Raw genomic sequence first — 25,488 nt, forward strand, 5'->3', positions numbered from 1 at the left:
TTTTAATTCGAATTTAAAGACAAAAATATTGTAAAGAGATATTCAAAGCAATGCGTTATATATATATATATATATATATATATATATATATATATATATATATATATATATATACATCTTAAGATATATAAGCTATATTCGATTTAGGCCTCATTTGTTTGCACTTAATGGAGGTCTGAATCTTAATCATTCAGATCTCACAAATTAAGTGCGTTTGTTTTTAAATCTGAATCTTAATTGTTCAGATCTTAATCGTTAAGTGTTTTTTTTTTTTTTACTTTACAACCACTTAATGGGTCTGAATAGGTCTGTATCATTAAGATCTATAACAGAGACTTAATTTCATTAAGATGCTATCATCCATATTCATTATTAACTGCCGTCACCGCCTACTATTATCAACTAGCAACATGCCACCAATCACCACCATCATCCTCAATCATAGCAGTCACCATTGTCAACTACCACCATCCACCAACCTCACCACTCCCACCACTATCATTCTCAACGACAACCAATACTCATCCACCTCAACTACCACAACTAACCATCCCATCACCATCAACAACCATAGCTGGCACTGTCCACAATTATAAACTACCACCACCCACCACCATCTTCCTCAATCACAACTACCACCACCACCACCCGTCATTATTAACTATCACCACCCACCACCACCATCCTCAATTATAATAACTATCACTACCAATCACCACTAGCTACTACCCCAAAACTATCACCATCAATTAAATCTACCACCAACCACTGCTTTTAGTCGGCATTCACAAGCACTACCGTTAGCCATTACCGACAGTAACTATCGTATTTTAAAAATCTATATATTTTAGTGATGGAATATTAGATTAATTAGTATTTTATTTGAATTTTATGTTTATTAATTTTCAAATAAACGTAAATTTTATACATTCAGATGTTAAAAAATCAAACAATCTTAATCATTTAGTATTCAGATCTTAATACACATCTTAACATTCATATGTGTATTCAGATTCAGATGTCTTAATCCTAATACATATCTTGATATTCAGACGTGTATTCAGATTCAGACGTCTTAATCTTAAAAAAAAACAAATGAGGCCTTACTATATATACATCTTAAGATTTATACATTAATATTCGATTTATATACTTTATATACATCTTACTATATATATATATATATATATATATATATATATAGTATATCGTAAGATGTATACTATCGAATATGGCTTATATACTATGTATAAGGTTAGCCTGACTAGGTACACTTGTCCCCTCGGTCAAAACTTCCATACGAAAATATCTAGCTTTATCTTGAGGGTGTAGCAATATGTGTCTAGCAGGACTAGTGGGTGTATCGTCATCCGGTTGCGTTTCATCAAAATCTATTTCTTCATCATCATTTTCATCAATAGTTGGATTGCCATAAAGAGCATTCATATATTCATGGTTTAATTGTTCACCGGGTGCAATATTATTGCAAAATTGACTCTCGGTAAATTGTAATAAACTATTATCGCTATCAAGAATAGGAGGTGTAGGACAGGTAACAGGTTTGGGCCGGGGAGCCGGGAAAAGTGGAGGAGGAATAGATTGGCCACTAGATTCACCACTCTTGGATTTTCCCTTATTCTTACTAAATATTTTTTTAAGGAATAAGCCATCTTAATTAATCAAGCAAAGTAAATAAAATACATAAAACTATAATATTAAAACTTAAGAGTTGGAACGAGTTTACCGAATTGACGAACAACTTGTTGAAAAATAATTATCGTTGAAGACTTCAATTCACCAACTTCACAATTTTGCACAAATTGTAACAATTAAGTAAGCAATTATAGAAGAATATTAGAGAGAGATTGATGATTTTGTGAGAAAAATGAAAGAATGAGGGGGTATTTATAGTTGAAAATAAGGAAAAAGTGTAATTATAAAAAGTTTGGGGTTAAAATAAATTTTGGGGGGTTAAATGGCTATTTTGCAAATAGCCGACGGCTAGTTTTTAAATGGCCAAACGGTCAATTTTTTTTTTTAAAAAAATTTATCCGTTGGGCCCGAATAGGACCGTTTAGGACCGCTTGAACCGGCCCACTTCTCAGCCGGTCCCGGTCCCAAACGGTCCCGGTCTCGCGGGCCTCGCCTATGAGACCGGTCCACTACCCGGCCCACCACCCCACGGTCCCGGTCCTATCCGGTTAGGACCGTTTAGGCCCACTGCCCATGTGGGCTTGCGGTCCTAGGCCGGTCCCGGTCCTAACCGACCCACATGCCACCCTTAGCCAAGCCACAAGATAAAGGAAGTATGCTAATAGATAGGGCTGTGCATATTTTGGTAAATACCGAATTATCGTACCAAAATCGAAAAATTTTGGTATTTGGTATTCGATATTTTGGTATTCGGTATGATATTTGGTTTAAGTTTTAAAAAATATTGGTATTAGCTATGTTATTTGGTATTTTAAAATAAAATACCGAAATATCGATACCGTACCGAAATATATATTATATTATATTACACAATACACATATTATTAATTATAACATAAATATAAAAATCTAAAATTTTACTTTCCTTTATTCTCTAAGTTCATCAATTAACTCTAAGCAAGTAACAAGACAATGAGACATTTCTAATGATCAAATTTATTCTTTATGTACAATTTTCTCTCTCTCGGTTGATATTTGCTAGTTTTGGACAAAACTTTTGTCAATTTTTTTTTTAGTTTTGTACTTTTGAGTACTTTAATTTAGAATATTACAATCTTTGACTCTATGCACTAGTTAGTATTCAAACCGAATAAACCGAAACCGAAAGGAGAAAAACCGAACTATACCGAATTTAATTAGGTACAATATTGGTATTACTTTTTAAGAAACCGAATACCGAAAATATCGAACCGAAATGTCTAAATATCGTACCGTACCGACCGACAAACACCCCTACTAATATAGATACAGGCGGGGACGGCAAGTTGGCAACCCTAGAAGTTTGTAGGTTAATACTGAGAGTTATTATGACTTTACTAGCTTCTTTTCTAATTTTTATTTATTAAAATAAATTCCTAATAGACCTTAGTTTATTTCCTTTAGTTAACTTAATTAGGCATAGTGTAAACACCCAGCGTGAGTAAGTATTTTTTTTTAATGGAGGATATAACTATCTAATAGGGTAAAATTTAGTATTTTTTTTTAATGGAGGATATAACTATCTAATAGGGTAAAATTTTATATGCATCCGGGGTTCATATTAACCCGTGAATATACCACGTGTCTTTTATAGACACATTTAACATTATGTATGTATTTTCACTTTAACCTTTACCTGCTAATAATAAATTGCTTGATTAGTTGAAATAATGAATACGAGTAACTATTTACATATCCAATAGTGAATAGTCACTAGTAATTTATTTTAAATATCACAATCGTTAGAAGAAACAAAGAGTAGGTAAATGCATTATTAGGTGCGAGATAACGTGGACAGGAGGATTTCCGAGTGTTGAGTCTCAAAAACCCTTTTAATATTCTCATTAGTCTCAAAGTCGCACTTCGCTTGGCGCCTTTCAAACAAGAAAAACCTTAAACAGAGCAAAAAGTGTAGAGTAGCTATTATCAGGAACAAACAGGGCAGTAGAAAATGACAAAATGCAGCCAACTAACCAACTTGCAAAAAGGACAGAACGGCATGTAGACTCTTCAAAGTCATTAATTACCCTTTTCATTCCTTAACCTACTCCATTAACGGCTGCTAATCAGTAAGTATATCTCAATTCTCAGGCCATGTGACCGTAGAAAGTTCAACGAATTCGTTAATTAATTCATTCCCACACGGCGCCATCACGCGTTTTGGCTCTCCCCCTTCGTCTACTTTATAAATACACCTCTATAGATCCGAATTTCGAAAAATCCTTTACTGTTGACGTAAGTTTGTTTCTGATTCTGCCGAATATTTGCATACGCAGGACAATTCAAATACTTTTCTTTCACAGGTATATCTTCTTTTTCTTATTTCTTTGAATTCTCATTCGAATTACATTGCTTCGCCTTCTTCTTCTTCTATAGTTTAATTTAATCGAATTGAACGAGGTCAAGCTCTTTGCCTTGTTGATCGTCGTTTCCTAACTGAATTATGTATAGAAGTGTACGAATCGCAGTCAAAGTGAATGTCAACGTCGACGACTGGTTATGTTTTGAATTGTGAATGTATGAACAGATTTGACTAGTCGATATGAGGATTCATCAGTGTTTTCTGCACGATACATATTTGTCGAAAATCCTCTTACGGTCTTTGAACAGAGTAATTTTCATCATATATGTGTTTGTCTGTTTTTTTTTTTTTTTTTTTTTTGTATTTTGCTTATTTTTTGAGTAATTTATTTGTTAATAATGCCGCTGCAGGTAGAGTTAATGGCGAATTCTGAGTCCGAGCTCAATGACAACATACATAGAGACTTTTATATTCCTACCTACATACTTGCACCGGATGCTCCGAATAAGAGTAGGCATATAGGTTTACCTGATAATGTACCTACATGCCCTGTGCTAGTGTTTATTAATTCTAAAAGCGGAGGTCAACTTGGAGGAGAACTTCTTCGTACATTTCGCCATCTTCTTAACAAATATCAGGTACTTAAGCTCTTTCCTTTGATTCAAATATGCAAAAGGAATAACTGCAATTTTTTTTTTTTTGTCTGTTTATGTTTTAGACCAGATAGACATGTTTGGGACTGAGGTTTAGTTGATTTATTACTTGATTGAAGTCTGGACTTCTTGGTTAACATTTCAGGTTTTTGATTTGGGAGAAGAAGCTCCTGATAGTGTTTTACGTAGAGTGTACTTGAATATAGAAAAGCTGAAGAGTGGTGGTGATCAATTTGCTGCCAAAACTGAAGAGAGAATGAGAATAATTGTGAGTTGAATTCTTTCAGTTGGTTCATGATTCAACAGGATTTTCGCGTAACTTCACCAGACGGCTAGATGATTATTTTCCAGCACAAAGTACTGACATTGAATTTTATATTTAGGTTGCAGGTGGAGATGGCACAGCTGGCTGGCTTCTTGGAGTTGTATCTGATCTCAAACTATCTCAGCCTCCACCAATTGCTACAGTGCCTTTGGGAACTGGAAATAACCTTCCATTTGCTTTTGGCTGGGTATGGATCTGTGGAGGAAACTGTTGACTCACTAGATATTTGATGGATATATTTTCCTGTAAATTGTAGCAGTTAATATAGCGGTGCAAAAGCTCTCAATTTGCTTGCCTGGTGCCTCACTATGCAATTTGTTTCCTAGTATTGCTTATAATATGTTGAGATTATCTATAAACAACATGAAATCCTTGCATAAAAAAGATTTGCTCATAAACATGTTCATTTAGTTAGTAGCTAGAGCAAAAGTCTTTTATCTTCTATGAGATACATTAGCGTGCCTTCAGTATTGAGAAAGATACTTTATGTGATGTGCAGTTTTGGTGATTGACAGGGAAAGAAGAACCCAGGAACCGACCTTAACTCCGTCATCTCATTTTTGAAGCAAGTAATGAATGCAAAAGAAATGAAGATGGACAGGTAATCTTGTTAGTTCGTATGTGATATTGTGGTCTGTCTGTGATATTCTCAGTTGAATGTTGATCCCTTGATGATCAAGTATTAATTCTTTGTTCAAACTTCTTGGCAGTGTTACAAGCTGAATTGTATCGTCTATCTTAAATGTATATCTTGTTTTTCGCATTATAGAGTATGGGAGCTTGTAATAAATAGTTAACTCAAATGCAGACATTAGTGTCACTACATGCTGTTATCTTTTTCTTGAATCAAAAGTAAAGAAATAAAATATCAACAAATGCGAAAGTGGGCCGGATTAACCTTTTTTTTAAAATAGCATTTGGATCTTCCTTAGAAATCTTTCATTTCAAGCAAATTGGAAAATATTTTCGGGTCTCTAGCTAGTCAAGGAATATAATAGTTTAGTTGGTGAAGTTGTGAAAGCTCTAAGTTATACTTAAAGAGATTTTCAACAGCATAACATGCTCTTAACGTGCAATCTTCCATTTTTTATTGGATCAAAATTTTATCTGCAGTGAAGAAAAGAGTTCCAAAGCATGCAAATACATTTAATTTTTTGTGCTTAGCATCCAATATTGGTAAAGCGAACACATTTTCACAAATACTGTTTCTTGTGATAATTGACCTACTTACTTTAACATGAACATTAATATTTTGTGTAAATTAGTCCAAGGCCTTCTTGTTTATTGTACACAACCATAATAACCTCTTCCAAAACTATAGGAAGTTCAAGCTTTTGGAAATTTCTATTAAGGTTCTATCCAACCCTCTTAGTATGGCATACATATTCCGATTGCACACACTTCTTAGTATTATAATATAAATTCATAGTAAAATTGGCGCATCATGACTGCTTATTCTCAACCAACCGGTGTTAAGAAATTTGCTTTATGCAGTTGGCACATTCTTATGAGGATGAGAGCACCAAAAGGTGGTTCTTGTGATCCTATTGCACCGCTTGAATTGCCTCATTCTTTGCATGCATTTCACCGGGTTTCTCCATCTGATGAACTGAATGTGGTAAGACTTCCTTATCTATTAAAAGAAATTTGTCTTCTCTAAGACGAACACACACTTTCATGTAGACTAGCTCCATCTCTTATATCTGCATAAGTTCCTTGCCACTTGTATTCTTTTTTTGTGTTATATTCTTTGCTGATAGTATACTAAACCTGGTTCTGCTTGTGTAAAGTCCTGCTCCATGATAGATTTAGGTGTCACTTTTAAGTGTTTTGTTAATTGAAATTGGTCATTACATCTTATATAGGAGTTAAGTGATATGAAAAGGATTCTAAATTAGTATAACGTAATCATTTCAAATAATTTATTCATTATGTATATGATACTCTCGACTTTCAACAATAACATGATTTTAAAGAATATTCTACATCATGAGTTTACTTGCTTTGAAAAAAAAGAGTTCTAAAAAATCACCATAATTGTAAAAAGTTGCTAGAATAGTGTCTCAGAAATAGCGAAACAATCATTTTTGACATAATATTTGAATTTCAGCACTTTACATATATATAAAGGTATGCGCCTTCAAATTGGAAAAACGGATATGGTTGAATAGAGATATCATCATTGTTAATCATCTGGAGTACGTATTATCTGACATTTTTGGACGTTATTCATTGCATTAAGTTTTTCAAGCATAATCTTCCAAGAGAAGAAAATTTGAGAATTTACCATGCTGATCTGAATGCTATTTAAAAGACTAAAACATATGTAAAAGAATCAGTATCTTTTACAAGTATCTTCTCTGCATCATTAAATTTATTACTTTACCGTGGAGTTTCCTTGTGTATTTTCTTGTAGTTGGATAATCATATGAAGTCCAGGGTGGGGCATTTTCTGATAAGATTTTCCGTTTTGGCATTTCCATTTTCAAATGCATTCACATTGATTAAGAACAAAAAGTGAACATGTGTATATGTCTATCAGTATGCATGCATACATCTCTATCAACATGAATGCGTAATGTCTGGCTTTGGAATTACAAATTTCTTAGCTTGGTCTGTTTCAAAGTGTTACCCTGTCGGATGAAGAGGATAACTGCTTTCTCTTTTTGACCTAATAAATACAGGAAGGTTTCCATACATTCCGTGGAGGTTTCTGGAATTACTTCAGCATGGGTAAGTGCATATTCTTCTGATTTGGAATTAAATTCTATATAGTCATTTAACATCTTCACTTTTGTAAGCCCAGTACAACAATATCGTATAGAATAAGGTAGAATGGATAATTAATACCTTTATAAATGATTGAGCAGCTGTATATCAAATAGAAAAATAATCTAAACACCCACGGCAATAAGTTGAGTAGTTCAAGATTTTTAATAAACCCTCTGAATGTTCTTTTATACCTGATGTTTATATCTCTAACCCCCGCCTACACGTGTTATTCGATTCTGGAGTTCACAAGTGGACTTAAAATTGGAATTACAAGTGTAAGAATGCGCTTATCAAACCTAATCTAGGGACTTATTGTAAGGGCCCCTTATTTATGGAATGGGTAATGTGGTGAAGGACAGCTTAGGTACTGCAGCTGGTTTGGAATTAGATTACCATAATATCAGACATCAAAGACAACACAGAATCAAGTCCAAGACTTGAGTGATAATGCTAGAGAATGAATGTATCCTTCTTGGCTAGGCAAACAACCTTTGCCAAGGTTCCGAAGGAAAGATAGATTTGAACTAACACAATCAATATAATCATCCCTCTTGTATGTATATAAGTTCTTCGATGAAAAGAGGGATTATGCTACGATACCCTAGGAGCGTGTCAGAAAGATGGGTACGCGAAGTGAGATGGTTAAATTCTCCACCACAAGCCCTCTGAAGTGAGGATGCACATTGCTTTAAATAGCATTTACTTGAAACTTTAGCGTGGAGTAGCTCAAGATCTTCAAAAGCTAGAATTACCTTATGTGAATGTACAGAATAAGGAGTTCTCAAGACAAATGTTTTCCTGTCATGTGTTGCATCAAATATATCAATTAACTAGACGTAACTATATTTTCTTATATGATCCACATAGGTAGAAAATGGTCTTTGGATTGTTCTCAACATTTAAATTTGCTACATGTAAATTCTCTCTCTCTCTCTCATGCATTGTTTGTTCAATCAAAGGTAATAATTCTTTCAATGCCAGACGATAACCTCTTATGTAATTTATCATAACGTTGGGGAAATTTCCAGTAATTTTAAAATTTCTAAAAACCTTCATTAAGTGTAAGATCAACAAAATTTAATGGGAGTGGATGTTGGGTCCACTATATTTACAAGATGAGTATCCTAATACTGAGATGTGATGAATGTAGATCATACAAAACTAGACAAAGTTAGACATGATCACATCAACCAGAGGATGGAAACAGCTTATATGGAAGATAAAATGGAAGAATGTTGGGTGGGAGAGTTTAACCATGTCTTACGTACATCGTAAATGCTTGAGTCCATAGATGCAATACTTTGGTATTTAAGGCGTTAAGGGGGGGGGGGGGGGGAGTGAAAAAATTGCTAAAGAGGATGAGGCAGACCTGAAATTACAGGAAGGAAAGTTATTTCTGAAGACCTACAATCTTTTGGAATCAAGCAGACTTAAATTAGTACATAACACAATGGAAGCAGAGCATTCATATAGGCTAATTTCAATAGTTGGGATTAAGGCTTAGTTGTTGTTACAATTACATTAGCTCCGAGTAGGTATGCACGTGGGATTTATAACCTCTAGTTTTAGAAAACTTCTAATTTGCCTTAACATACGAATTTAGAATGAAATGAGCTTGTAGAGCGGAACCAATAGAGGATTCATGTAGCCCACTCCACCTAGTTCAAAATTGAGGTATAGTTGATACTGATAGATATAGAAACCTTATACTGAGTTTGGTCTCTCATTTTTCCCCTTCTGTAAATCAATTATTAGTTTGACTGTTAGTTCTGAGTTAATTTACCAGGTAGGTGTTTTAAATACCCATATTTGCCTCATCTTAATTCTTATATCAAAGTTGAGCCGACAAATTTCATTCTAGAGAAAGTGCCACTCCTCCAGAATCTTTTCATAGTATAAATACTTTAAAAGAAAAACAGAAAGGAGGTCCTTCAAATTACAGCAAACTTGAAAGGTCGGTGAATTGACTCAATAGATGTTTACTAGAAACAATATTAATTTGACCTGTATTAGTAATTGATTTTCGTGAATGACAATAATAGAATGACTAGGAACATAAAATTCCCATAGACATAAAACAAAATGTCTATGGGTATGTGTCTTAAACCTACAAAGACTATGATCTGAAGTTATTTCTTTGCTTGTGCTATTATTCATCTAATACTACATCTAACAGTAATTCTCTGTTAACAGGGATGGATGCACAAGTATCTTATGCATTTCACTCAGAGCGAAAAATGAACCCAGAGAAATTCAAAAACCAACTTGTCAATCAGGTAGTAAAGTGAATGACAAAAATAAAGATGATACTGCTTCTCTTTGGTTTATTTCTCTGAATCTTTGCATACGAATTATCAATGAAGTAAATGTTTCCTAGTCTTATGCTTATGGACCTTTTTGTTTTGTTTCTATCTAGAAGAGAAACAAGTTTATTCTCAAATTAATGACTGCTCTGACAAAACAGATAGTTGAAGATTTAGGGTTGGGTTCTTGTCCGCAGGGGTCAAGATTTTCTGTCCATAATATCTTGTAAGGCTTAATAGGTTATGTTCTATAACACAGAAGGCTATAAGTGAAATAGCTTCTAGTGTTAACTTTGTACTGGTATTAGCTTATAGAAATTTGAGTCAATGGCACTCCAGCTTTACGATCTCCGCTGTTGAGGAAGATGAGAATATATGATAGATCAAAGAAAACTACCATATGCATGTATTGCATCTTTTCTTGAAAAACTTAGTGTATCCAATCTGCGGAAACCAAGTAATTGACGTGCTATCTTTGTAAAACTACGCAAAACGTGTTATTTCCTCCCTATTTTCTGAGATAAGCGTCTAATGCTTCTTATTGATTTTTAGTTAGTTTATGTATATCTCCCTCGAACTATTCTTGAAGCCTAAAGCACTTCTAAATTTGTCCACCAGACTAATGTTTCAAAAAATACACGAGTATGGGCTTGTCCTGAAGTCATTTTGAGTACCTATGCTTGGATGCTAATTGCTACAATGTGGGTGATTGGAAGAAAAGGTTAGGAAACTGATTAAGGTCCATCCTAGTTGGTTTTGTTTTTCCTTATCTTAAATACGTTGACAGAGGAAGTAGGTGGTAGTATGCTTACTAGGATATAGGAACATCTGTGAGAAGACTAAGATATATGGCGCTTTTGCCTACTGGTGGTATGTCGTTTCATTTCATCATTATACTTTGTCCTTCTTAAATTGATTATGCCTCTGGAAACTATTCTTCAGAATCTCATCTTCTTTTTTTTCCCAATACTTTCCCTGTGAATTAATGTCATAATTCCAGTCATCCACTTTATCTTAGGTGGTACATGCTTCTAGAGATCCATATTAGTAATAGGTTTCATTTCTTGGTAGTTGGTATCTCTATGGCTGTGGCTTCTAAGTGACTAGATTATCCTCGGCATCTCTAAAGAAATAATTGGCATATGATTACAGGGAGCATTTGCTTACTTTGAGAGTTTATCATAAGCAGGAAAAAACAGAAGGATAATCTAGTGAATTAGTAACCAAAACTATTATGGTTGGGAACTACATTTAGTAATTTCTTTAATATGGAACTCTCATGAATGATAGTTGTGTTGATGCCTCAAGTATATGGGGCAAATTTCGGCTCTTGGAGGTTGACCAGTTATAATTTTGTTCACCTTTTGTTTCGTAATTAAGGACATAGTCTACCATTCTACTTCTTTCGCTCGCTCTAATGATAATGATGTACAGTAAAGCAATTTGCAATGACTGGTACTGAAGATAAATGACGGATATCCCAGTGGTAAGGACCCTTGGAGAAAAGTGAGAAATGCCACTGTTAGGTTCCTGAGAAAACATAACAGTTTATGATTTCCATATCATACCATGTTAAATTTTTTGCTAGGAATTTAATGACTAAATAGAATTCATGGTTTCTCTATCCTAAGTCAAATGTAGTGATTTTGCCTCTTTTGTTCTTGAGGTAGTGTTACAGCATCTCTTAGAATTCTGTAGATGATCCAATTTACCTGAGATTATCTATTGTTTCAGAGTAGATACTAGATAGTATTTGAAGGGGTGCCTAATGCTAATTTTTCTTGCTCCATAGAGTGCATATTTAAAGCTAGGATGTACACAAGGATGGTTTTTTGCCCCTCTCGTTCATCGTTCTTCGAGGTGAGTCTGCAGTGTAGTTTTTGGTATATATAACTCCTTCCAAATCTTATTTTAAAAAAAACTGTATTCTTTTTTGTGGAAGCTTCACCTCCTTGAAGGCATGAGGCACGCAGCACCTAATTATTTTTTCAACAGATGAATGAAAATTGGAATAATCATCATAGTTTAGACTCCCGAGACTGACATATTCACTTCTATAATTTCGTCCAGATTGTCAAAAGCATGTCTTGTAAGTTGTAATCTTTATTTAAAATCAATTCAAATCCTTGCTCTTATGCGCTAACTTTAAATATCCATGTAAATTTGCTTGAATCTTTTTGTCGGAAACATGGAAAGTAGGAATTTGTAACTTGATGATTGCTCTTGGTAACTTAGTGAGATATCCCTCGTTTCTGATTAAAAATATCTTTTCTTTTTAGGCCAATCTTAAAATAGTGTAATTTCTTCCAAAAAAACATGTTTTTTTTAACAGAGTAGAGTAGTAGTTTATCAATATAATGATTAGCTAACTGTTAGCAATTCATATACTAAATTTACACAAGTTGATTGTTCCTATATACATGACAATGTCAGAAAACTTGAAGTCTTGCATTATTTCCCTTGCCCGGTAAACCATGACAATAACTTGGGGATAGAATGAGATAACTACTAAATTGTGCACCTGTCATTAGTTTCCTACCAGTATTTTTCCCGTTTATAATTTGTGTCATAAGACGGTTCAAGTTAATTACTTCTGGATTGAATATTTCACTATCATCTCTTATGATGGTACAACTATGACAATTTACTGATTTCCGTTAGCTGCTAATTTTGGTTTACTGTAGGAACATAGCTCAACTGACTAAGGTTAAGATAATGAGAAAGCAGGGTGAATGGCAAGACCTTCACATCCCTCACAGGTAGTATTAGTTACTTGTAGTATAGGAACCTTAAATGACGACTTGACAATTTACTTTTCTGCTTTATTCTTCAAAATAGAATATTTTGGCTGTTTTGCTGTAACCTATTTGTGGTTGCATTACTGCTTTTATCATGCTTAATGAAGTTGGTTCCCGACGAACAACCTACTGATGAGTTTACGAGTTGTAACTGTTCTTTCTTTGTTGTCCAGTGTCAGGTCAATCGTATGCCTCAACTTGCCTAGCTTTTCCGGTGGACTAAATCCTTGGGGAACACCGAATAGCAACAAACGCCGATATGTATGTTATTCCAAAAAAAATAATTCCACCAATCTGCCCCTTTTTCTGTTTCCTTGACTGTTTTTGTCTTTAGTTTATTTCTTCTCTTCGCATTCGGTATTCGTTTAGGGGTTGAGGGGGGCGGGAGACGGGTGGGGGTTATCTACCGGCATCCGGTGTTTACACCAAATCAATGTACTTTCTCATGGTTAAGTAATGATTGAGGTGAAAATCCATATTAACTAATCATAGTTAGGTGATAAAAGATTATGCGGAAGACACATCATGTTATTACTGGTTTGACATAAACACCGGACGTGGATAAATTTTTACCATTATTTATTTCTTGAAGTTTTTTAATACTTTTTTAGTTATATTGACGTGCATATATTTCTTCATTGGACAGAGGGACTTGACTCCTCCATTTGTAGACGATGGCCTTCTTGAGGTTGTTGGATTCAGAGATGCTTGGCACGGATTAGTCCTTCTTGCTCCAAAAGGACATGGGACTCGTCTTGCCCAGGTTAGGAATAAATTATGGTTATTACAAATATTTGCGTGAATATTGTATGCCGACCGATGAGAAGTTGTGATACTACTAGTGATCAAATGTTTTTGGTTCAAGATTGTTAAATGAAAATATTTATATAGCAAGACAGGACTTAAAAAAATTGAGCTGATAGAGTAATCCAACAACTTATTATTCATCCTAAAAACTGAGCTGCTCCTATTTGTAGGCACATAGAATCCGATTTGAGTTTCACAAGGGTGCAGCTGACCATACATTTATGAGGATAGATGGGGAACCCTGGAAGCAACCCCTACCTGAAGATGATGACACCGTTGTGGTAGAAATTTCTCATCTTGGCCAGGTTAAGATGCTTGCTACTCATGACTGCAGAGCCAAAAGTATACACGATCCCTCAAGTCATTTCAATCATGAAGCTGACGATGATGATAGTGATGACGAAAACTCGGTCGATGAAGGAAGGAGGAAATTTGGGGCAGCAGACACTTTCAAAATTCCAGATGAGGTCGATGTTTCTCGTCTCAGTTAATTTCATAATTCCTCTTTGTTTTCAGCTAGCTCTATATTCCATTTGCTGTATAGGAGACGAGGATGTATTCCTTTTGCTGTATAGGAGATGCGCCATGTCGGATTTTAAACGACATTCATATTTTAGAGGTTTTGATAGAAAATTTCCTGACCAATTTGTGGTGTAAAGGAGCAACTTTAACGACTTTAGTGTATGATTAAGGAGTCGCTCGAAATGATCCATCTAGCCTTATATGCCAATTTCTTTAAGCCGAGCATTATGACTTTTAAACTTGCATTCTCTACCAAAAGTGACAGATCGGGAATGTCATTCAAAGATGCAAGTTTGAATGGAGCATGTGTCTCGGGCATACTTGCTTCTACTCAATCTAAAGTCGGAGTATGACGACCACATATTATAGTGGCATTTCAGTCTTGGTATATAGTAATATGGTTTAAACTTAAAGCACTGTACTAATCCCAACCTTGTAAATGTAAGTGACCACAGATTTTAGTGGCATTTCAGCCATGGGAAATTTCTGTATCACTGTAAATGGGACGGTCTCAAAAATGTGAGTATTATTTTGAAGTAGACGTTGTAACATTTCAAGATTTAAGACAACTGTGGATACCTTAAGCAACTAACAAATTTAACTCCCAATCTAAGATTTTGCCTAACTTAATTAAGAACGTGTCTTTAGAAAAACACAAATGGAACTATAAAATCTGCAATCAAATAACTGACGATGTTCTCTAAAGTATACGTAAAGGCCCTAATCTCCGAGGATAAGGTGGCAGATATAATTACTATTTTACCTTCACAAATTTTCTGCAAGTATGAATACGCACCCACTTGAAGAGCTATCTCTACATTGTGAATTGTTACAGCAGAGTTCATCTGATTTTATCAGTACTCTGATAATCAACGAACATTAGTTTGCCAACTAAAACGTATAGATAGCTGAAACAAAAGCAGAACCAAAGAAAATGAGAAGCATGACTGCTGAGCAAATCTTGATTTTTTTCACTACTCGAGGTCTTATCTACAAATATAATAGAGATACTTGCAACAATAAAGCTACTCTGTTTAACCAGAAAATAATGAACATTGGGATATACCTCAATTGCTGTAATAACAAAACATTGAAGGTAACTTCGATTTTCTAATATAACTTGCCTGAGCTTTGGAGACTGAACTCTATCATACATGGACTGTTTCATTAGTGAAACAAGTCAATGAGGTCCAAGCAGGAGGACAAAATGATCTTTGCCTTACCTCCCAGCATATTGGTAATCTCCCAAGCATTTTGTGACAGCCTCATTGGCCTTCTGAGATTCCCTTTCTCCTCTTTTCTTCTTCTCCCTAAACAACATTGTAAATTTGAGATTAAATGATAAGAGTATTTTCACCAGTCAATGTCTTGATTGAACATATTTGCACTATTCCAAAATGCATGTGAAGAATGTAAACGATGAAGAGAAAGAAGAGGTTTTTCTTCCTGGGGTGGTTTTTTTTCTTTTGGGGGGGGGGGGGGGGGGGAATAAATAGCGCAAAAATAAGAGAATAATAATGGATTTCAAGCAGATTATAATAAAACTTCGTTAGAGCTCATCCAAGAAGCATGCAAGAGAAGAAAGCAGCTTAATATTTTTCAGAAAACAGCTAGAGAAAGGATACGAATGAGTGTCAAACCAAGAAAGAAACTCTAACCTTTCCACGTATTCCTTCAACAGCTCTTTAGCCTGAACCAGCTTGGAGAGCAAATTGCGATAAACATCAAGGTCCCTATCCACACTTTTCTTGTCTGTATTCAGTGAAGCACAAAGCTGCCATGCCAATTTCACAAGTCAACAATATGTTCACCTCCAAGTCCGTTGCAGTTTCATGAACATAAACATCTAAAAGGGGATTCGACTCTATGTGCACATTCAATGAACCTGCTACGCTAGTTACTCCTATCATAAGCAAGTCTATTATTATTCCATCATTCCAAACAAGTGACTTTTTCTTTTCTTTTTCTTCTTTTGACTCAAGATTTTCTTAAGTTTCAATTGTTTTCTTCTTTTTTGCTTACTAGCACGAATCTCTTGAAAAATACCCTAAAGAGCTTAATACGAAGAGTATAACAAGGAACTCAAACTAAAGGAGAGCTTTCATATTAGCATTCGTGTCGTACAGCATATTCATGAAGGAAAGAAAAGCAGTTGTGGTATAATCAACAAAGATCAGGGAAATCTCATTTTTGTTACATATTGAGGGTTAACTGAAACCTTTTACTTTCTCCCGCAGGTTAAAAAAAATTATCAGTCTCATGGGAGGAAGCCTAGACTATGGGGGCTATTAAGGAAATTGCTTGCTTTCGTTCAGAGAGACCTTGAATTTCATCTTTAATGGAGGATAATGTGGAAGATGAGAAAAAAGATTTGAGCTTTTCTTTGTTTTCTTTTTCTTTTTCCTCTTTAGTGATGGATGTAACTGTTCGTGAAGATCATTATCTAACAATCAAGAAATGCTAAATCAGAGGCCTGGACATGTCTAATTTGAGGCAAGGTAGAAGGTGTAGCCAGGACGAGAAATGAGTGAGGAAATGATCCTTCTTTTTCCCAAGACTTCTCTCCAATTCTCTGACTGGTTTCTATTCATTTCCTTTGCTCTGTTTGATATAAGGCAGAATGATAATGTAGGTTTTCTAAATCTGGCTCTAATAAAGTATAGAGTCTAGCACCCAAACATGAATGAGAAGACAAGGACGGAAATTGTATCTAATAAAGTATAGAGTCTCGCTTTCTGTTGGTAATAGGTTTTTATGACTAATCGTTGTTTTCTTTCATTGTTGATCACCTTACTATCTTGTTGTCTTTATTCTGATTTTATATGGCTTTTGGTGCTGTCCCTTCTTGTCTATATTTTCATTAATGTGGTGCTTATGCTTTCCTGAGCCGAGTGTCTATTGGAAACAGTCTCTCTATCCTCACAAGGTAGGGGTAAGGTCTGCGTACACACTACCCTCCCCAGATCCCGCAGAGTGGGATAATACTGGGTATGTTGTTGTTGTTGTTGTACAGGTTCACAGAAGCCTGAGTGCTTCTGGTGTTTCTAGATGATTTAAGTAATTAAAGTAAACAGATATGAGCAGGAAGAAGTTCTTGTAAAATACAAAATCTAATATGAAGAAAGTTATGATATCTACCTTTTCTAAGATGGTCGGATCAGTTACATTTGCCAACTCAAGTAGGCGAAAGAGGCCAACCGCAAATAGTCGACTGTAGCAGAAACTATTCTTGGTTCCAGCTCGCTGTGCAATATCTTTCAGAATGTTTTCAACTTCTCCATCTCTGGATGAGAAGTCAACTAGCGTATTGGCATTTTGAGTACGAGCCCATTCTTCAAATTTTTGTGCATCAGCTCTGTAAACTGACAGGGAAAGTTATAAATCTTTATAAAGGAAAGAATTAAGCTTGCCAAATCTACTCAATGTTAGACAGAAGATTATAACAACTACAACAATAATAACAACAAATTACGCCTCAATGCCGAACTATTGTCATCGGCTTTTATGAATAATCAATATCCATTCTGCTAATTGGGCAGATTTCATAAACTACTCAAGACTATTACAAATGTAATTAAGAAAAATAAGAACATCCGCAAGAAGTTATTACCTTCTTACATAGATGATCATAATAATTAAAAGGTAATGCACAGAAAAAATCTAAAAGACAAATGAAAATCTTCCCATATTATTAAGTTTCAAGTTAATGAGCAATGGTTTCCACATTTTCTTGGTTGGTTAGTTTTAGCATAATTTAGCCACCTCAAATGACCATCAGCCTTTCACCAAAGAACCTTAAAGCTCGAGCATTTATTATAAAAAATTAGTATATTGTCTCCATTAGAATGGAAGTTTAATGCCTTAACATCAGATCATTAAAGATTGTGGTCCTTGGACTTTTTCTGCTCCGAGCATTATTATTACTGTTGTTGCCTGTTCAAGGCATTAGAGACATAATGTGCTTCAATTCAAAAGGCATATGGTTTAATTCATAACATTCAACCTCTTAGAATAAAACATCTTCACCATTCCAAAGGCAAAGATGTGCATTCAGATTAGATAATGCTTCTTTAATGAAATAAGGACGCTTGTTTCTAGGTCATGGCCCTAACCTGTCGTGGAGCACATGGAGCAAACTGTAGAACAATATTGAATTCTCTTAACAAAGATAAAGGTAAGAACTGAAACTTTTGGCCACCACGAGGAAGATGAGGGGTTCTCCCTGGAATTCTATTTTCTAGTACATAAAGACATACTTATGCTTCAAATCTTTTCTAAAATCTAATATTTTCTTCTTGCAATCTGGGGGAATCATGATCGAGAATCATGAATATTAGGTTGAGATGTATTTGCACTACATTTGGATTTTCCTAAGCATGTATAAAGTTTAATTTTGAAATGTGTTGTAACTTGAGTTTCTCTAAAGAAGCATGAGTTACCTTAGCCAGGTCGAGATGGTTCACTTGGTAGGAAGAGCCTACTGGATGCCAGTCATGGCCCTAAATTGGATCATGACACTCTACAAGTGAAGACATGTATAATTTGAATTGATCAATCTCATGCAAAATTCCAATGTAATGTCTGGATAAAAATCTATGATAGAAATATCCACTTCAGAATACGGCTGCTTTATTCTATTCGTTAATGGATTCCTCTTCGTAAGCAAAGGAAGATGTTGGCAGATTGAGTATAACAGTAACTATATCTTAGTAAGTGAGAGTTGATCAAGGGTTCTGCAGCTAATTCTCTGTTCTGAATAGTGCTTTCACTCATTGGGAAACCAAACACCTGCATTTCTCCAGTTCCATAATACAGCTAAGCCTATTCATCTTGGATTTTGGTTCCACCCTCCAAGAAACTCTTAATGGTAATTAAATATATACTTTATCAACGATTACCTTACTGAAAGGAAGATATATCTTCAATGCTATCACATATAAATGATTATTTGTGTGCCTTTACACAGAAAAGTGAGTAAAAGCAACTGAAATTGGCAAGAGATGGATTAAACATGCCTGTATTGCACAGGATCCTCATTGAGCGCCTCTATATATGCTTTGAAGATGGCATCACGATCCTCTTCACTTGGGTAGCCTTCCATAAGTTGATCATAGACAGTGACGAAACCAAGCGCAAACACGGGATCATATCGGTAGGATTTCTTGTACTTTATCAAATGTTGTAGCACAATTAGCTCTTGTAACACTGTGTTGTAGACAGTCGGAATTGGACGCTTATAAGCCTTCAAGAAATTCATTTTAGTCTCGGCCACAGTGGGCAAATCTGGAAACAATACAATATAATGCGCTGCATTATTGCCTCATAAAATAAACATTTGCAGCGCACTAAAATAAAACAGAATAAGTAAACAGAAAGAAAATAGACAAGATGCAGAAAATAAAAATAGTTGCAACAATGCAGAGAGATAAATTAAACCAGAGAGGGCTTCATTTCCTCTGTTACTTCAATACAACAACAACAACTAGGCCTCGGTCCCAAACAAGTTGGGGTCCACTATATCAATGCTCACTGATCACTATTTCTGTTAGTTCAATTCCATGTTTTTTCCTTTGATAAGTTAATTCAATCTTCATTAAGAAGAAATAGCTCGCACTGATTCATTTTATATGATGCTATTAGAATGAACAGGAATCCTATATGTTCACTTGACTTATGTATTATAGTTGACAGGTTTTTTCAGAAAAGCTAAGGTCATTTTGTGGTCACTGCATTGGCAAGCTGGTACTTCATTACGAAAGGTGTATATATACAAAAAACATCTGCTTAACTATTTAGGAAGCTAACAAAATGTAATTATAGTATTGATAATTGAAAAAAAATATTAAATTAATGGTTAAAAAGTAACTTTGATCTAGAAAAGGTCACACCAAAAGTTTCTGTTAGGAATTAGTTTAATGAAATTGAATTCGTGAAAATCTAAAAGTTGTATAGAAATGGTATAGTGTAAAACATTTTGGAATATCTAGTGTCATATAAAAGCAGTGTTTTAAAAGGTGTGGGCGTAAGGCGAGGCGTTTTACATATGCCTCCGCGAGGCGTAAGCCCCGAGGCACGGGACGTAAGCCCCATAGGTATTTAATTTTTAATATTTTATAAAATAATATAATTACAGTAAATATTTATAAACAAGTAAAATTGCATAAAAATAAAGAAAACTATAAATATGTGAAAATATATATATAAATGTGCTTCATCCCCACAAAAAACTAGTCAAAACAATCTATTATATGCGCGCGCGCGCGCGCGCGCTTCATCCCCACAAAAACTAGTGAAAACAATCTATTATACGCTACTTAGAAGCTCAAGTAACTTGAATCGAAAAGAATAAAGTTTTCTACATTGAGGAACAAAAAGGATGACTAAACTTCAATTTAAACTTTGAACTTGGTGATATGAAGGAGAATGGAGTTATCTTTGTATTTGTAAAAAAAATTTGAATATTCATTGCTTTTGAGAGATATTAGTAGATTAGCGGGCAAGATAAAGAATTGGGAAAGACCATGAATTGGGGCTTTGATCAATAAAAAAGGTCTTGACTTTTAAATTTAATACATTTTAGTTCCTTTTTAAAACTTTTGAGTAATTACTAAGCGGAATTTTAAAAATTTGGGTATTATATGAATGACTTATTCAACAAATTTTGTTTCAATTTGAAAAAATCTGTAAGGCTTACGCCTCACTAAAAAACTCGCCCCGAACGCCCGGGCGTACGCCCCGAATTACTGGGCGTACGCCTCTTGAGACTTTCGCCCCACACCATAGCCTCGGGGCGTTTTTGGTGCGCCTCGCCCCGAAAACGCCTTTTAAAACACTGATATAAAGTACTCGTACAATATAGTGAATATCTAAATATTCTCAACACTTAAAATGACATAAGTATTTCGCTATATCTAAATACAAACTCAACTGCTGTGCAGTTCATTTTAAGCACTGAAAAACATAGACACTAGAAATAAATTAGTCGATCAATTGTAATATACACCTGCACGAAATTATGCAATTAGCTATGCACACTTGCTGAGTAACTAAACTAAAACAGGAAAAAAGTAGATGATAAAAAGCTACTGTATAATTTATTAATTTATTTTCGATTTCCAATCCAATTCGAAGCAATGTATCTTGACATAAAAGAGAACTTGCCTGTGGACATGCAATGAACGACAAAGCGAGAGGTGGAAGAATTCGAACTGAAACTGGAATTTGAAGATCGAACATTGAAACAATCAAAGGAGACGTTGGAACGGAACCTAAATGTATCAACATAACGAGACGGAGAAACGGATGATTTCCTTTCGGCGGATTGAGAAATCGCCGAGAACGATACCGAAGTAACTGCCGCCATTAGTGAAGAAGAAGAAGAAGAAAAGAAGAGGAGAATCCAAACAGTGAGTTGCTTTAGAGAATGGAGTTGTTTTCCATTTGTATTTTTCTGTGGAGAATGGAGAAAAATGGAGGGTGAGGCCTGGATTTGAGGGCTTATCCAATGTTTTAAGGATATTTCTTTTTCATTTTTAATATTTACGAAGTAGACGAATAAGATCGCAACACGTAGACCCATATTGACGCTGACCTCTCATTTCAGATTTTTTCCTTTTTTCCTTACTATTGCTTTTCTTCAGTAACTGATCGGATCCATTTGCTGTACTATTCTTTGTGGTTGAGAACCATTTTAAGCTATGACAGTTGAGCACTGTAATTAAACACGTTTTCAGTAGTTAAATTATGGTTAATTGGTTTTGTGGCTTTTTATAAATTTATTTTTAATTTTATGATCCTAGTTTTTTTTTATAATTTATTTTTACACATCAGAGAAATTGTCTTTTACATATAATAGATCTAAAAATGTCATTTTCTTAAATTATAAATGAGCATGATGTACAAAATATATGTTAAATTACTCTCCAAAACCATTTTTGGTTGGGATAACTTTTTCTCTAACACGTCTTGAAGTACATAGAAATGAGACCACGTAGGATTAATTCATTTTAAGGACACTGTTTAAAAAATATTTAATTTTCATAAGGCCAAATACACAAGCGGCCCTTTAAAGTTGGCTTCAACTTTCACTTAGATACTTTAAATAAAACTCGTTCCTATTAAGCACTACAACATAGTTCAAAGTGTACCTATTAGACACCTTACTCACAATCAGTTAAAAAAATTATGTGCGTGTAACCCATCTGCGGATGAGGTGGAAAGGGACAAATAATATGTAGACACGTGGTATTTGAACATGCTCTAGAAAAAAAAAAAAATATTTTCACTAAATTCTCAACCCCCTCCCCCACCCCACCCCCCCAAAAAAAATCCTTTGTCTTCTCCGTACCCTCGCACATGTTCCATCTTTTTTCATTTACCCCTCCTTCACCATCTTTTCCCCAAATATCTATTAGTAGCATTAAATTGTAACTCATACAGCGGATACCTCAAACTCTCTTCTCAATTTTCTTCAGGTTCTCATTTATTTCTTTTCTTTTCCTTTTTGGGTTTTTAATTTAATACAATTTAAGCTTTCTTAATGAAGATAAATTCAAGATCTTATTATTTTTCCTTGAAATTTAAGAGAAATTCAAGTTTCAATGGATGGTATTGAGAGGGGAAGCATTTGAATTTTTTGACAGACATCGATGTTGGTATGTTTATGGCTTGTCTATAATTCGAACGACACCTTTGACTCCTATGTTTAGATCTAATGAAATAATCTGAAGGGGGGCGTGATTCTGTGTTGATTGTAATTTTCTCAGTGTATATGAAAACTTTGAGTGACAGTGAGGTGTGAAAGTGGTCAAGTTTGGTGAAGCTGTTGGTGCAGCTGTATATGTGTGTTTTGTTGTTGAAGTCGAGTTGTGGTTTCTTGATGAACAGAGGGAGATGATGAATATGAGTCAGTTAGTGGTGGTTCATGGTGGATATATGGTGGAATATGAAGGAAAGGAATTTATGTAGCGTTGGTTCAGGTAAAAAAAATAGTAAGGATACTCATATGATTTACAAAACAGAGAAAAGATATGACACTAGTATCAATTCACGCGCCTTAGGGAAGTGAGAAACACTTGTTTTGCATGTCAACATTTTGTGTCTAATAAGTACATTTATGTTAGAGTGCTTAATAGGTACAAATTTTAATTAAAGTATCTAAATGAAAGTTGGAGCCAACTTTAAGGGGCCGCTTATGTATTTGGCCTTTTCATAAATTATACTTATAACGTTTAACTGAATACAAATTGCTAGAGCCTAAATTTGAACTTCAAAAAGCAAACTCCAAACATTCCAGTCTAAGTTTAGAACTATCAGACTCGAGACTTGAAATTCGATTTTTGAAGTGCAAACTTTAAATTCTCGATCCAAAATTCGGAGCCGAGAAAGAGCAAAAAGGAGGGTTCAAAAGTATCTCACGACTTTCACAAAACAAATAAGTATACATAAAAATAGTGAAACCTGATATAAACTAAAAGTTCACTAAACTCTATAGAGAACCTGGTTCCCTATCAGTTCCCACTGAACACATACATACACCGGTAAGTAAATAACACAATAATATTTTACGTGAAAAACTTTCAGCCCACGGGATTAAAAACCACGACCTACACTCGTAGGATTTCAACTTCACTAACCAAGCAACTTTAGATTACAACTTATTGTAACTTAGGAATTAAACTCTTAATCCCTCACTTACTTGCAATAACTATATTGCAAGCCTCTTTGTAATACACTCTATTACAAAGCAACAAATCTTGACTAGATCTAGTCAAGAAACTAAACCAAACAGTGGTTTAAATCTGTCCTACAAAGATACTTCTTGAAAGTAGTGTAGGATTACAAATGAAGAACAAAATAAAGACTCAATAAAACTAAGAACTTAAGATATCTTCAATCTTTGGATCTAATCCTTGAGGTTGTAACAACTTTGTTCTTGAGAGAGATGGTGGCTAACACTTGAGAGAGAAAATCAATTTTAGGTTTTGAAAGTGTTAGTAATCCCTTGCCTCATGTTGGTAATATATAAGTGAGGTCATTGGGATGATGTAAGCAAGTATCAGATACATAACATGCTTTAAACAGTGACTGTTGCACTGTTGCGTGTGCAGTACAACAGTGCAGCAGCTTTAACAGCTGTAAAGAGTTGACTTGTATTGTGACTGGAGGAACTGATCTCTATCTGTTCTATATTCTCTGATGTTCCCTTAACTTATTTCATTGAGAGTTGAACTAGACATCTGACTAGTTACTCTGAACGCAAAGGAACTAATTATTTCAGGTTCCTTATCTGGTTCTCTCATGAAGTTTATCAAATCATCAAAATAAAGGACACATAACTTATCAATTTCTCCTTTTTTGATGATGACAAACTTAGAGTTGATATTCCCCCTGAGAACCAGATTTGCACATTGTTCCCTCTATGAATCAGCCATATCCCCTATGAGAACATGTTTCCTCCCTTTCAATTTTCAAGTAACATATTTGTTGTTAGTCGATACAGTGCAATAATTTTTACAACTGTAGAATTGACTGTACGACGACCAAGGGAACTGATCACATCTGGTCCCTATCTGGTTTCTCAAGAGCATTTGGCAAATCATCAAAACACAAAATAGTATAACTAATTAATTTTCCCTTTTGATGATGACAAACCTAGAATTGATATTCTCTCTGAGAACCAGATCTCCCATATTATTCCCCCTGCAGAATAGCCATATCCCCCGTGAGAACCTATTTCTTCCCTTCAATTTTCCCCCCTCTTGGCATCATAAAAAGAATTATACAAGTAAACGCAAAAAGAAGTCCAGACTAGTTAACTCATTCCACTCGTGTGCACACAACATAGCTAAAAACAGAACACAAGAGTTTAACATACATTTAAAAGGACAAACATGCTAATTAATTTAAGGAAAAAGTACCATTGTAGAAGTACCATCGTTACAAAACATACACAAATTAAACAGTACTAGAGTACCATAGTCGAAAGGGAAGGACAACAAAAAAATACAGTAAAATTAAACAGGAGCTGGTAAAGGGGTAAGATAGGGGATACTAGATGGAGAAGGGAAGGACTAAGAAGCAAGGGCTTTGAGGAGGCTGCCCATGCAAGCATTAACAGCCTTTTGATCGTTAATCAGCTGCTCTTTCAGATTCTCTACTTGGTTCCATAACTCCACATTTTCAGCTTTCATACGGGCAAGCTCTTCTCCCTAAGCATTGCTGGAACCAGGTTTCTCATTGTTACTTGGCCTATTTCTGAGAGGCTTGTTCTTCTCAACAGAGTTCTTCTTCTGAACTGTCTTTTCCTTCTTAA

The 25,488-nt window shown here is 34.9% G+C and overlaps 2 protein-coding genes across 3 annotated transcripts; one reads left to right on the forward strand and one right to left on the reverse strand.

Annotated features, from left to right (window-relative positions):
- The first annotated feature begins 3,630 nt into the window (after nucleotides 1-3,630).
- Nucleotides 3,631-16,528, forward strand: LOC104094725 (diacylglycerol kinase 5). Of its 2 annotated transcripts, XM_018770208.3 has the most exons (14): nucleotides 3,631-3,995; nucleotides 4,405-4,632; nucleotides 4,793-4,915; nucleotides 5,031-5,159; nucleotides 5,488-5,573; nucleotides 6,467-6,590; nucleotides 7,657-7,705; nucleotides 9,938-10,020; nucleotides 11,840-11,907; nucleotides 12,732-12,806; nucleotides 13,019-13,106; nucleotides 13,492-13,608; nucleotides 13,823-14,119; nucleotides 16,412-16,528. In XM_018770208.3, exons 2-14 carry the CDS (start codon nucleotides 4,414-4,416, stop codon nucleotides 16,511-16,513), a joined length of 1,560 nt encoding a protein of 519 aa, XP_018625724.1. In that variant the 5' UTR covers nucleotides 3,631-3,995; nucleotides 4,405-4,413; the 3' UTR covers nucleotides 16,514-16,528. The 2 variants fall into 2 exon arrangements, with proteins under 2 accessions (XP_018625724.1, XP_009599001.1); XM_009600706.4 differs by lacking the exon at nucleotides 16,412-16,528 and having other exon boundaries at nucleotides 13,823-14,362.
- On the reverse strand, nucleotides 15,123-21,672 carry LOC104094712 (protein THYLAKOID FORMATION1, chloroplastic). Its single transcript, XM_009600695.4, has 5 exons — nucleotides 21,336-21,672; nucleotides 19,190-19,457; nucleotides 17,313-17,529; nucleotides 15,833-15,948; nucleotides 15,123-15,484 (listed from the first exon to the last, which is right to left on the reverse strand). Exons 1-5 carry the CDS (start codon nucleotides 21,535-21,537, stop codon nucleotides 15,394-15,396), a joined length of 894 nt encoding a protein of 297 aa, XP_009598990.1. The 5' UTR covers nucleotides 21,538-21,672; the 3' UTR covers nucleotides 15,123-15,393.
- Nucleotides 21,673-25,488: the final 3,816 nt, after the last annotated feature.

This window comes from Nicotiana tomentosiformis, chromosome 7 (assembly GCF_000390325.3).
Source record: "Nicotiana tomentosiformis chromosome 7, ASM39032v3, whole genome shotgun sequence".
Lineage (NCBI taxonomy): Eukaryota > Viridiplantae > Streptophyta > Magnoliopsida > Solanales > Solanaceae > Nicotiana > Nicotiana tomentosiformis.